The 14,608-nt window shown below is 41.4% G+C and overlaps 1 protein-coding gene across 3 annotated transcripts in view; it reads right to left on the bottom strand.

Moving 5' to 3' along the window:
* CENPF (centromere protein F) overlaps window positions 1-13,598 on the bottom strand; it is a 61,923-nt gene extending 48,325 nt beyond the window's left edge. The window contains exons 1-7 of one of the 3 annotated variants that reach the window (XM_045071898.1): window positions 13,475-13,598; window positions 10,774-10,976; window positions 9,335-9,531; window positions 4,165-4,286; window positions 3,701-3,792; window positions 1,372-1,663; window positions 47-249 (exon numbers count right to left, since the gene is read on the bottom strand). In XM_045071898.1, the coding sequence (XP_044927833.1) occupies window positions 47-249; window positions 1,372-1,663; window positions 3,701-3,792; window positions 4,165-4,286; window positions 9,335-9,531; window positions 10,774-10,935 (1,068 nt within the window). In that variant the 5' untranslated portion in view covers window positions 10,936-10,976; window positions 13,475-13,598. Of the gene's footprint in view, window positions 1-46; window positions 250-1,371; window positions 1,664-3,700; window positions 3,793-4,164; window positions 4,287-9,334; window positions 9,532-10,773; window positions 10,977-13,187; window positions 13,424-13,474 lie in introns of those variants that run through there. The other 2 variants (XM_045071900.1, XM_045071899.1) reach the window with 2 other exon arrangements.
* Between the last annotated feature and the right edge of the window lie 1,010 nt (window positions 13,599-14,608).

The raw sequence follows: 14,608 nt of genomic DNA, 5'->3' as shown, positions 1-14,608 counted from the left end.
GTATGATAAAATGTAGGTTTTCAACAACACTTGAGAAGTCCAGTACCTTGGTTGATGCCTGGTCATATTGCGCTGTTGATCTCACCAGTTCATCCCTATTTTTATTCAGAATTTTCTCTTTTTCAACTAATTCTGCTTTTGCTTTCTCCAGTTGGAGTTGGAGTTCTTGACATTTATTTGCTTGGCCTTTCATTTCTTTCTCTTGTCCTTGCAGATGTAGTTCCAACTCACTAATCTTGTTCCTTAGGTCTTAAATGACATACAAAAGCCACAATTTAATTAATACATAATTTTGACAAATTTATATAGCTCAATTCAGAATGTATCATTTATGTTATTACTCTGCTCTGAAATCTTTGGTGGGATAAATATAAATTCACACTAAACACAGAAACTACTTTAATCGGATTTAATTCAATGGTTAGTCTCTATTGTCATTTGTATTCAAGGATCCCATAGGAAGCAGGTGAAACAAATTTTCCAATGTTTTCAGAGAAACTTGAGAAGAAAATGGTTTTCTAAAGTCATGAAGAGTGTCTTATCGAGGCTGAAAAAATTGTATCCCATAGGATACTCCACATTGAAATTACTACTTGGTTTTATACGCTGGCAAACTAGTATTTGTTTTGTGCCCATGTCAATGCAAAAAGTGCCAAGCAGTGCAAAATTCACCTTCCTGTATTCTCCGGCAGTTTTACCTCCAGTAAAGATCAAGACAGTGTGAGCCTCCTATACTGCCAAAATTAACAATAAATTTTTCCCCCCTACATACATATAATACTGGTTCCAATGGTATTGGCAGTTTGACAATTCTCACCAGCAAATACTGAAGGTGATTTGCAATATACTATAGCACGGAAAATTATCTTCTGCACAGTAGATTCCAAAACACCACCTGGTGCCCTTGGCTGTCAGCTGTGGGGTGATACTCCAGCCAAAGTTACAGGTTGGTTCCTACGTGGACAACCTGGCAGTACAGAGCAAAGCTGCCCACAAACATGGGCCACACCTCTGGCCAAAGCTGGCCAGACCCCAGGCTTGCTCCATGGGCCACAAGAGAAGCCCAAAGAGAAGAATGGCGCAGGGCTACTGTAACTGACCTACTCACCCTACTTCTAGAAAGACAAAGCCACTCAAAACTACTTTTGAAGGTTTCCAGGTACCAGGTTTCTAGTACAAATAAACGTACGTTCCAGAACTATGGTATCTTGTATCCTCCAAGCAGTATTTCACATCACCAGATTGAGATGTTGAGTTTTGATATAACTAACAGAACACACAAGCACCTTCTAGGACTATAAACGTCTGAAATCACCTTGGAAATCATCTCAGAAAAATTTAATTTCAACTTAATTTAGCTCACAAAGTTACCTTGATTCTGGGCTTTTAATTGGTCCAAAAGGTGAGAATTGCTCGAATTATCACAGAAACTGCCATTAGCATCTCTTTTCCCTGTTTGCAAAGTTGATCTACTTGGAGTCACCTCTTGTTCCCCAGAGAAGTGAGATGCAGAGAACTCTCTCCTAATCGGAGTTTTTAGTGCATTCGATGAAAGCCGAGTTGGGGTCTTTTCTTGTTGCCACGAGAATACGGACGAGGAAGCCTGATGTCGTGCAATGTCCCTGTGATTCATTGTGCTTTGGGGAACAGCCTGACTCGTTTTCTGTAAAGACAGAAACTCTTTAGGGCCCCTTAAACATCTCAATATTCAAGGTTATTTATTTTCAGGTAGAGCATAAGGACATAATGCCAAGAAGTTACCACTTCCACTACATACCAAGAAAGAATGTTCATCAAGTCAAGGGAACCATAAGGTTGCAATATCCAGGGAAGGAACTGTCTCATGGTTACACTTTAGCACTGAAGGCTTAAGGCAGTAGTATTTGAGTCCCAATCTATTAAAATGGGCTCAGTTTTTATATTTATTCTGGATCTCTCATACACTCTATTAAAAACAAGTGAGTATTCGCTACCATTTTGAGTTCTGAAATTCGGTGTCCTTGGCCTATCCTTGGTCACCTCCTCCCCTAGCTTTGCACAAAGAGGATCAAAACTAAATATTAACCTAAAGAATTCTTTCAAGAATCTCACTTTCCACCATACCACTCCCAAAAAATGTCATACAAGGTGTTTTATGTAACACACATTTGTGGATTTGCAATTGCTCTGATTTCCTTATTTTTTTAATTCAAGTATAGTTAACATACAGCGTTATATTAGTTTCAAGTGTACAATAATTCAACAAGTCTGTAGATTTCTCAGTCCTCATCAAATAATCCCCCTTATCTCCTTCTTTTGTTCTCTTTACCTCCATTCTGACTAATATCAAGACATGATTATAGATGTTGCATTAATCTTTTTCTTAAAGATTTTATTTATTTATTTGACAGAGAGAGACACAACGAAGGAGGGAACACAAGCAGGGGAAGTGAGAGAGGGCGGAGCAGGCTTCTTGTTCAGCAGAGATCCCAATGCGGGGCTCGATCTTAGGACCCTAGGATCATAACCTGAGCTAAAGGCAGACATTTAACAAATGAGCCACCCAGGTGCCCCGGTGCATTAAATTTTTTATAGCAAAATCTTTTCTTTGCCACACAGAGAGGTTTCGTGTTTGCAGACTCAAATTTCTCCACCAAGAAAACTATGGGAATCGATGTCAGAAGGAAAGTGGGCACCAATGACTGAACTGATCACCAAACACATGATGTTTCTAAGACAAACCAGAGAATTACTATTTAATTTGTACTCCACCGTGAGAACCAATACTTTTGCTACATATCAGAATCCTGGTGATCTCCAAACAAGGGTTAAAAGCATGAGAATAATTAAAGGATCAAGCTCTCGTAGGTACTTTGTGATCCTCAGTACATAAGTATCTACTTAGAAATCCAGGCTTAAGCTGTTTGAATTGTCCCATTTCAGCGAGTTCTTATGGTTACACAAATACATAAAGTACAAAACTGGGATTTAGGTTGTTGTTTTTCTGCCCCCAGCCCCTTTTCTGTAGCAAGTAACATCACACAAGCAGAAATGCTAAAGGTAAATTGTACAGATACCAGGTATATTTGGGTCAGTCCCTAAACTAGAAGCAGGGGTTTTTGAAACCTGCATTTTGTTTCTTTTGCTGACATTCAAACAAACCTCATGACCCACCCCTCTGCCTATTTACCCGTACCAAAATGGAGCTTAAAATTTGAGTCTCTGTAACTTACGTAACAGAATTGGGGAGATTATCTTGATAATTCTCTCCTCTAAATAAATATTTCATAGATAATGACCCTTAAACCCCATGTCCCTCGTGGCAATCAGTACATTCCATAAGGACTGAATGGGAAGCAGCCAAGGGCCTCCAGGTGATAAAGCCAGCCGGTGAATGTCTAGAATGGCCCTGGTCCTCTCCTCTCCTTACCATTATGTCTCCATAGGGAAATAATTAGATGGCTGCAATTTCTGTAGAATTTGATGAACATCTATTGTCAAGGGATAAACTGATCTCCTCACACTACTTTTTGCTTCTACTTGCTTTTAAAACCAACAAGTAATTATAACTAATGTAATCATCCAGGAACTTTACCTTCTCAATCTAAGAAAAATGTGTCAAGCTCTACGTGAACCAGATTTTTCTCTAACCTTGGACTCCTGCATATCAAAGTACTTGTTCAACTACATACTCCACTGAGAAGACCCATCATTAACTTACTTTAGCTTGCAAGGCTTTAACCTCTGCCTCTAATCTTTTTCGTTCTTCAACCTCCTTATTATATTTTTCTTTTAGATCTTCATACTTGGAACCTAAACAAAGACAATGAGATACAGTTTTACTTTGGTCACTGATTTTGTAAAGGAATTCACAGGTCAACAATCATCGTAATAGTTTAGAAATGAATATTGTAGTACACGAAGTGAACAGATGCTGGGTTTGAATATTCTGAACCTGAATTTTTTTAAAAACACACTATAGGCTAAAATGAAAAGTTTAAAGGCTTAAGTGGGTAGTTCCACTACACAGATACACAAGTGGATATGTGGGCCATTAATGCCCAAATTAAAAGGTTTATTTTTTTTAATGCCCAAGTTAAAAGTTGAATTCAAAGATGAATTATGTGATTTCTTTGGCAAAATTAAAATCCCAGTAAAAGAGCAATGAGGGGAAATAATCCTTACCACTATAATACTGACTTGGTGTCAGTGGAGTTGCAAAGATTTTTTGTGGTGTCGTGGATGGATGCAGAGAGACATCTGCAGCCTGTGCAGCTTGTTGGCTTCTTTCAAGTTCAGATTTACACCTGTTAGGAAAGGACCCAAGAAGATGCAAATCAGAGCAAATGCTGCCAAACACTAGCACCACCTGTTCCCAGAGAGTAATAAACTTACAAAAACCCCACCCTCTGAGAATTCTTACCACTTCCTTGGTCCAATAGAAATTTCATAAGAACTAACTTATGGGACAGACCCAAACTCAGTTCCCCCTCTTCAAAGGAACTCAGTCTGGTTAGGGAAACAAAAATATAAACTTAAAATTGCAATATTACAAAAGCTACAGTGAAGGTCTGTAATGACACTATGGTTATAGAGTTGGGAGGTTGGGAATGTACTCTGAGCAAATTTTTTACTCCAAGTCAACGAAAGACCCAGGAATATTTAAAAACAAACAAACAACAACCCCAAAAAAAACCCCAGAACTTCAGAAGCATAGGAAGAAATTGGCATCACTGAAGCATTGATTCAAATCACAAAATTGAATGACATCACTTGTGATATTAAGTCATTAAAAAAACATAAACTTGCCATGTATTTTATGACATTTAAAAAAAAACACCAGAGACACAAAGGGGCACCATGGGTGGCTCAGTGGGTTAAAGCCTCTGCTTTCAGCCCAGGTCAAGATCCCAGAGCCCTGGGATCGAGCCCCACATCAGGCTCTCTGCTGAGCGGGGAGCCTGTTTCCCCCCCACTCTCTCTCTGCCTGCCTCTCTGTCTTCTTGTGATATCTGTCTGTTAAATAAATAAAATCTTTAAAAACAGAGACACAAAAATCAAGTTAACATAATGCATCTAGAGAAAACAGGGCTAGAGAAAGTCACAAAGAAATGGGAAAAGGAAGCTATATATTGTATATATGCACAGAATATTTCTATCACTTAAGTTCTGAACACCTTTCAGAATCAAACAACCTAAGTTAGGAGGACTCAATTCTCACAAATCTATAATGTCTCTGATTTTAGCTCAAATCAAGAAATGAAATGAACACTCCATAGAAGAGCTAATGATGCGCAGCAGTCTCTTTCTCATGGACATGTCTCTCAAAACAAGGAATGAGGAAAGTGCCCCAGTGCCCCAGCCCCACTCAGATCCAACCTCAATGTGGGAGGAAAAATCAATGTCTGGGCTAAAAAGGACTGCTCTACAAATCAAATCATCAGATTTAAGCTCCTGGTAAGTAACAGCACTGTCCAATAGAAAGGTTCTACTAACATGTAAAGAGTAACAAGAAACAAATGAATTTAATCTTAGTATTTTATTTAACTCTATATTTTTAAAATATCATCCTTTCAACTTGCAGTCAACACTAAAATTATTGAGATATTTTACATTTTTTTCTATTTAACCTTCAGAATTTGGTATGCATTGCATACTTATAGCACATCTCAATTTGATTTTTTTTTTTTTTTTTAGGATTTTATTTGAGAGAGAGAGAGAACACAAGCAGGAGAGGGGACAGAAAGAGGGAGAAGCAGACTCCCTGCTGAGCAGGGAGCCCAATGCAAGACTTGATCCCAGGACCCTGGTATCATGACCTGAATTGAAGGTTGAAGGTAGCTGCTTAACCGACTGAGCCACGCAGGCACCCTGTCACATCTCAATTTGTAATAGCCACATTTCAAGCACATAACAGTCACATGTAGCCAGCAGCCACCATGATGAATGGTGTAGGTCTACAGACTACCAAAGGTGTGACAAATTTGGTGATTTTAGAGACGAATTTTAAAAAACCTTGTAGACTCAGTGTTTCTTTTTCCTCACAAATTCACATTTCATACCCCTCTATCTATCCTTTCATTAGAAAAAAACAAGTGTATTTATTTAAAATATAAAACTATACCCTGCTTTATTCCTATAAGCCTTTATTTCTCCTGTTTCCTATAAAGAAAAAAACTGCCTCCAAAAACAACACGAAATTAAGCATCTTTCTACTTGGTTTAACTATGGGATTGTCAATACTCAACAGTTTTTGACCAACATTTCCAATAGTCCAGACTAACTTGTTTGAGACCTTCCAGAAACCTGATCAGTGGCCACTGTTGGAGAAGGTAAGTTTCAGCCTGCACTTGAAGGTTACCAGTGGGAATTTGAATACACTCAAAAGTTGTTGTAGTTTATAGCTTTTATATTCTGGAAAACTGTATTCTTAATAGTTTTTACAGTCTGAGGTTTATAGAGTTTGTAAATGTTTATAAACATCTATACCTACATCACTGGTAATAAAAATACTTCTAAACTAAATGTGCTATCCTAGCCCCAACTATAACAACTGATAATAATAAAGCTAACATTAACCAAGTTGCCAGGTATCCCACACAACCCTGTACTTTGTATCTGCAAGTCTTCCCACCAAATGTCACTTTGCAATATAGACATGTATACAAAAATGTTTACCTAAAATGTTAAAAATACAAACATTTCTGTCTAAATTATTAAAGCCAGTATTTCTAGGGAGCCTGGGTGGCTCAGCCAGTTAAGCAACTGACTCTTGGTTTCCACTCAGGTCATGATCCCTGGGTCAAGGGATCGAATCCACATGGGGCACAACACTCGGCGGGGAGCCTGCTTGAGATTCTTTCCCTCTCTCTGCCTCTCCCTCAGCTTGCTCTTTCTCTCTCTCAAATAAATAAATAAGATCTTTAAAAATAAATAAAAAGAAAACAAGTATTTTTAAAACCAGCAGCCAAAATATGCTTTCAAAGAAAACTATTCTGGCATTCATAAAGTAAACTTCCTATTTCCTTGGCATCTGTTTTCCAAAAACAACTACTTATCTCTCACTTTTTCATTTGACAAATATTTGAGGGCCTGCCAGGTGCGTGGGGAACGCGGATAAGACTGACCAGGTCCCTATTCTCATGGAGTCTGGTATGGCAGACAGTAAACAAGAAAACGAAAAAATTCAATGAGATAGAAGTTATTTATCATTCTAACATACAACTTATAAGAGAGCCATCTGCCTATGTGGGTAGGAACCAAAATTAGGAAGATATTTCTGTGTACCTAATTATCTTCACAGGAAAACAGGAGTAATTTTAAAGTGCTTTAACTTGCAAAAATTTATTCGAGAGGTAAGTAGAATTAAGATTATTGCAGCTATGTTAGGAAAAAAAATTCTTGGGATCATGATATTTATTAATCAGCCAGGGAATCAGGGTAAAAATTGTATTAGGTCACGCATCCTCTGCAAAGATACATTGAGAAAGGCACATCGCTCCTTCTGTGGTCTTCTCACCCAAAACTCATAACCTCAATCTGACCCAGTGGTTCTCAATCCAGGATGATTTTACCTCCCCAAAGGCATCTGGCGATGCCTGGAGACGTGTTTGATTATCAAAACAGGCAGGTAGAGGAGGTGTTACTGGCATCTAGTGGGTAGAGGCCAGAAATGCGGTTAGGTATCCCACAATGCACAAGACAGCTTTCCTCAGCAAAGGACCATCCAGTCCTGGATGTGAATTGTGCCGCTGCTGAAAAACTGTGATCTCGTCAGTGAAAAAACAGCCAACAGGCCTAACCTGCAGACTGTTCTACAATAGAGCAGACTCTATTAGACTCTATCAGACTCTTCAACAATTTCAACAACATAAACAACAAGAAACTGTCACAGCTTAGAAAGAGACTAAGAAAATATCAACTAAATATAATGTACAATCCTAGATCCGAGTCTGGAACAGAGACAGCTCGTGACTGGAAAAACCAGTGACATTCTAATAAAGTCCGTAGTTTAGTTAATAGTACTGAATCAATGTTCATTTCTGGTTTGGTCTTACACTTTGGTTATGTAAGATGTTAACAACTGTTTCTGTAAATCTAAAGTTATTTCAAAATGAAATTTTTTTTTATTTTTAAACTTCTGGGTGTGTATTAGCAGAATCAACAATGGGACAATCTGCTAACATCCACTTTGCTTTCCGCCTGTATTACTCCTTGATATTTTGACAAATCTCCACTATTACAGTAAGAAAATACCGTTTATAAACTAGAGTATTTTGGTCCCACTGGATTTATTTTGATTAATGTCTCAAATTGTTTGAGATTTTTTTTAATGGAAAAGAAGTCATAAGCACCATTTTTTATTGCTTAAGCTGGCAAACTGGTTATCTAATGCTTAAGATGGAAGATGGGGACCTCAGGAGGAAACTCTTCTTGAGTACACTTCCTTCCCTCTCCAGCCTAGATTTCACGGCACACGATTTGAACCACCCTCTTCTCAGCACCCTCAATCATTCCACCGTCTTTCATCCCATTACCCTGGCTAAAAACAACCCTAAGTCAATCCTCCTGCTCACATTCTCAGCATTTACAACCCAGATGCTAAAAGGAGGTGGAGTGGGGGAGGGCGGGGGGCAAACAACTCTATAGACGGGTCCTGTTATAAATTCCTGGTCTCCAACCTCAACTGGGCCCTCAGTGCTCCTAGGTTTTTTGAAATTCCCTAGTTCTTTTTTTTTTTTTTTAATTTTTTAAATATTTTATTTATTTGATAGACAGAGATTACAAGTAGGTAGAGAGGCAGGCAGAGACAGAGGAGGAAGCAGGTTCCCCGCTGAGCAGAGAGCCCGATGCGGGGCTTGATCCCAGGACCCTGAGACCATGACTGAGCTGAAGGCAGAGGCTTTAACCCACTGAGCCACCCAGGTGCCCCTGAAATTCCCTCGTTCTGTCTCATTATCTACAATAGCTTTTCCACTCAGAGGAAAAAACATAAGCCATCAGTATTAGCCATGCTTAACTCCCCTCCATCTTCTAGTACTCGCTATTGGGAGATGTGGTATTATTTAATATTATATCATCCAGTAACAAACACAGCATCTGGCCCATGAAGCAGCTTAATAAATATATCTTGAGTGAATAAATGAATAAGCGAGAAGCCATTTAATGAATATACGTACTACTGAGCCAGGCAATGATAGGACTGAAGTACAGAAGAATTAATTCCTCTCAAGTCATTGTTTATTTCATTGCAAAAATGATTGCAACGTAAAATTACATCATCAAAGGAAAAGATAAAGGATCCAATGAACACATATAAAGGATATCCACATTAATACCACTCAAAAATAATTACCTTTTCAGTTCCTGTTCCAATTTTTCTATTTGTTTTTTGCTGGAGTTCAGCTGCCCTTCTTGGAAATTCACTTGTGACTCCTTGACTTGAAGTTCATGAGAAATTTTCTGCTTGGTCTTCTCCAGATTCTCACATATTTCCATCAAGCTTTGGTTCTCCCTTTTGAGGTTTGCGCCCTCTGTTTTTTCATTCTCAACCTAACAGATCGTCCAGAAAGAAATAGATCTCGACTTTGGGAATTTATCAAGCATTTGTAAATCTGAATGCAACGCCGAAGACTAATTATTTTGAGACGTATTTGCTGTAATCTACAGGTCAGTGTTTCTTCACAAACACAAAAAAATTTTTTTAAGGATTTATTTATTTGAGACAGAGAGAGAGAGAGAGAGAGAGCACGAGCACGGGCAGAGGGGCAGAGGGAAAGGGAGAAAAAGTCCAAGCAGATTCCATGCTGAGCCCGGAGACTGACAGGGGCTGGATATCACGACTCTGAGATCATGACCTGAGTGGAAACCAAGAGTGAGATGCTTAACTGATTGCACCGCCCAGGTTCCCCACGAACACAGCATATTTTAAATGACCTCACTTTGAAGCTTGTAGATAGAAAAGTTCTACAAAGTCAGGAATTACACTGTCTTTGGTCAGGGCTAAATGTACCCTTCCTGGAAAGGGAGGGTTTAATGTTCTTTCAAGTATAACAAACCAAAAATAAACCCTATAAATCTCCTTAGTAATTCATTTTAAAGTGTGGGGTGCCTGGGTGGCTCAGTCTGTTAAGTGTCTGCCTTTGGCTCAGGTCATGATCTCAGGGTCCTAGGATGGAGTCCTAGGTCGGGCTCTCTGCTTAGTGGGGAGTCTGCTTCTCCCTCTGCTCCTTCCCCTGACTTGTACGCTCTCTCCCCCACCCCCGCCCTCTCTCTCTCTCTCTCCCACCTAAGTAAATAAAATCTTAAAAAAAAAAAAAAGCTTGACCGCTGAACTAAGTTGTAAAAATTCTCCCACTAGCAAAGCCATTTTAGAAGCCATGACTGTACCACCAGCTTGTTGGCTAACACAGAGGGAAGGAAGAAACACCATTTTAGTTTTCATTTCCTAGCCCAGAAGAGAAGTAGTCCAGGAAAACCATGGTGAAAAGCCCACCCTCAGGAAGCAATATCCATTTGGACCACAAAGCACCCTAATTCACAGTCAGAGGATCTGGCCATGTTGGTACAGAATATAAAAGCAATTTCCCACGTGTGGTCCCAAATGGAATTAATAAGAACTCGGCAGCCCTCGATATTAGCAGGAAAGGAGAAATGAGGGGCAGAGGCTGGAGAAAAAGGAGAGGGTCGGATTGCCACCCAAAGAGAGCGCTCATTTTTCTTGAAATTTTAGACCAAGATCAAACAATCCAAATACTGAGTGAACGGTTTTAAAAGCCAGCGTTTGGCTGATACCTTCTGTTTCTGCTTCTGCAGTGCGGCCTCAAGGGTCTCCAGCTGGAACTGCCTTTGCTGCCTCTCTTTCTTCAGTTTGTCCAGCTGGCCTTCCAGCTCTTGGATTTTCTGCAGAGCTCTGGTGGGCAGCCCCTCCTTCCATTCTTCCAAAGCCCAGCTCATGTTGCTCTCCTTTCTTTACTAGTCACACATTTAAAAATAAACTGGAAAGAATAAGCAGACTGTTGGTCTTACTGTAGGAAAAGGGACCAAAAAGTCTCAGAGACTAACGAGTCTCTAAGGAGTTTCAAAGCTTCACCTTTCAACAGATAAGGACGTATAACCTCTATCTTCTCCACCCCCTGAAAGGTGGCCACCAATAGCTCTGATTGCGAGGTACCCCAGATGCTCGTGTGGCTTCCCTGGCTCTGTTTTTCCTAGTTCTCAGGTTTGACTTCTTAGCTACCTGCTTTCTACTGCTCACTTTGTTTTCATGATATAGAACAGGAGTACTTTGCTCTGGGGTTACAGGTGAAATACGTCCTGTAAACAAACAAGACTCATGGTAAGTTATTTTGCAAATGCTCTTCACCTCATTGCAATGCACACTTTGTCCCTCTTCCTCTGAGAAGCCTTTCCTGGGGAGGTCCCCAGTCTGACCATATCTCCTGGTCATAGTCTGTGATGGCATAGGCCCCCCTACCTCTCCTTCCCAGCAACTATCATGTGTTGGATTATTGCAAGAATGAGCAAAGAGCGAATGACATATAAGTGCTAAAATCATTGCAAAATGTGGTAAAGCCATGCTCCAGATAGACCTTGATGTGGAAACTTGTATATAGCCTCAATAATTCAAATTTCAGCTCAACCACCTTCAAGATGTGTGACCTTGGGCAAGTTATTTAACTGCTCTGTGCCTCGGTTTCCTCATTTGTAAAGTGTGGATAATAGCAACGGTGACTTTCCAAAGGCTTAGAACAGTCCTATATTTCCCAATAAGCATTCTGTACCTGTTAGTTATTATATTAATCCTCAAAAATACTTCATTTGTATATTTCAGCCACTAATACCAAGAAGGAAGTGGCTTACCTCCTTCACAGCCACATTTCCTAAAATTTAAAGGAGCTGGGAGAAAAGTATGTTAATTGTTCTTTATTCATTAGCCTCCGGAACTTAAAGAAACGCATTCATTTTCCAGCTAGTTGAGCAAGGTGAGAATCTGCTTTTTGACAAATGAAGTCCACGAACATTTTAGTGTCACTGTATCAATGAAACTTTTTATCAGAACTAATAAACGGTTGACAAAAGTTATAAGAATGATAAAAAGATGTTCAAAGATTAAAGAGACAGAGCAAAGTTCATGGGAAACATGGTTTAGCTATTAAGTCTTGAAAAGCAGTGTTTTCTCTGCCAGTTTAATTTTTTTTCTTTTTCCAGATCTCAGTTCTTTGAACGCAGCATCTTAACCTCCACTGCCATTTGCCCAGAAACTGCTGGAAGAAATCTCATGCCTCTCCACCAACAAAGGACAATTTTACACTGTCACAATAGGCTTCTCCTGCCATTTCAATCCAGCTTGCTCATGCAGGGGTGGGAGTACCCTAGCCCAGCGGCACAAAAGAATAACTGTCCTAAACAGAGCTGCCAACCACTGCAATCATTACATCAAGATGCCATCATCAACAAAATATTAGAAGGATCAATTTAGGAAGATGATAGGGATGAGGAAAATAAACAGAAGGAAAACTAGCAAGTTGAATGCTTTTCTATTGCAAAGTCTAAGATACAGCTATAAAGAAGGAGTTAAAACAACCACCAGACCAAGCCAATTTTGATCAGATTAAAGCATCAACCATTCACAGTCTGTAGGGAGCTACTGGGGCAAAGGTCAAAAAGCGTAAATCTCCAGACTGACACCTAAGCAGCTGCAGGTGTAAAGAAGGATGCGTAGATGAAGAAAAGCCCCGGGTGTCAAGGTTCCTGCAAGGAGGATTTTGCAGAAAACGCTCTTTCTATCTTAAATATGGGGAGGGCACTCCCTATGCCCTAAGTACCCACCCCCGGCACTGGAGGCCCACTTTCGCGCTTTCCCTTTAAAAAGAGCTCCCATCTCCAAGAAACCCCAGTCGTCCCCTCTCGTGCCACGGCTGAGCCCGAAGGGTGGAAACCCTGCCTGCTCTCCTACGCAGAGCTCAGGGATAGGACTCGTCGTTTACTTATTTCTGGGTCTTCCTAACACAGCAGAGCCAGGCACTCAAGCGTGTCCAAAGAAATGTGGAAGGCAGGGGAAATGCTCTCGCGGATAGCAAGGGGCACACCAATGTGCCGCGCAGATCAAAATCCAAGCTTTTCTCTCCTCCAGGCAACAAAGGACCGACGCCCACATTTCAAAAAGGAGCCACTGGCTCTGGACCTAGACGGTTGCTAGGAAATACCTGCTAGTCTCCAATTCATGTATCTTCCAGAGGAATGTGATCCCCCGAAGTGCGAGCTCAGGACCGAGCAGGGTCTGCGGACACTCGTGCGAGCACGGGCGCGGAAGAGCGCGGATGAGCCCTGAAGGCCTCGGCCGGGTGGATCCTCCAGTCCCTTGAGGTGGGAGGGGGCGGTCCGCTGGCCCCGGGGGCTCGGTTCCTCCGGCATCCCTGCTCAGGAGCCCCGGGCGGAAGGCCAGCCCCCATCACACCCGCCGCCGACGCCACGACCCACGCAGGACACTCACCTTGCTGGCGGGGAGGGAAAGACGACCCCTCAGAGAGTCGGGCTCCCGGGGCAGCCTCCGCGGGCTTCCGCCCAGATTCCAATTCAAACTGCCCGCGACCGCCACCGGTTTTCGATTTGCCCGCTTCCGGGACGGACCAAACGTACCCGCCAAGCCTATTGGTCGTCGTAAGCAGAAATGGGCCAATCGGCTTCCGCGCACTCGGACTGCCGGCTCTGATTGGTTCTTTCGGACGGATTTAAAAATCAAGCTCTCACCACCGGGGGCCGGCGCTGGAGTTACGGTGTTTTTTTGTTGTCGTGGGAGGGCGAGACCACGTGCGTTCTCAGAGGCTGGGAGACGTTTTGAACCGCTGTTTCCGCTAAAAGCCGGGGAACCGGCGGACCCGCGGGAAGGCGTGGTCTGTCGCCTACAACCGGCGGAATTATGCTGTCTGGCCAACTCTCCAGGTATCTGCTTATTAAACACACAGTTTAGGACATAGATGTGAGGTTTTCTGCTTGCGGGGCATTCTTCACCCACTATCATTCTTCTTCTTCTTTTTTTTTTTTTTTTTTTTAAAGATTTTATTTATTATGTATTTGACAGACAGAGATCCCAAGTAGGCAGAGAGGCAGGCAGAGAGGGGGAAGCAGGCTCCCTGCTGAGCAGAGAGCCCGATGCGGGGCTCGATCCGAGGACCCCGAGATCATGACCTGAGCCCAGGGCAGAGGCTTTAACCCACTGAGCCACCCAGGCGTCCCCACGCACTGTCATTCTTTACAATTCTTTGAGGAAAGTATTTCCTTTTTATTTAAAAGTTAACTGAGGCACACAGACGCTCCCTCATTCGAAATTGAATCTGGAACATACAGGATCTCACTTTTAACCTCTTTGATTGATCATATTCTAAAGAGGTGATTCTGAACACTTGTGAGCTGGATTCCAGGACACCGCAGCCAGAAAAATCTCCAAAACTGGACGGAATCTCTCCTCATTTTGAAGCCCACTAATTTTGTGTGTATTTAGGTACTTGTTCTATTTCCCTATTCAGTTAAAACAAGCTTCCAAGGACAGGACCCAAACAATGAATTAAATTACTCTCTCTCTGATGCTGTTGTCTTCCGCAACAGATTCCAAGCTTTCCGTAACCCT

This window comes from Mustela putorius, unplaced genomic scaffold, assembly GCF_011764305.1.
Source record: "Mustela putorius furo isolate JIRA1106 unplaced genomic scaffold, ASM1176430v1.1 tig00003993_pilon_pilon_pilon, whole genome shotgun sequence".
Lineage (NCBI taxonomy): Eukaryota > Metazoa > Chordata > Mammalia > Carnivora > Mustelidae > Mustela > Mustela putorius.
Note: the sequence above shows the minus strand (reverse complement) of the source record. Positions and strands in the feature narration are given on the sequence as shown.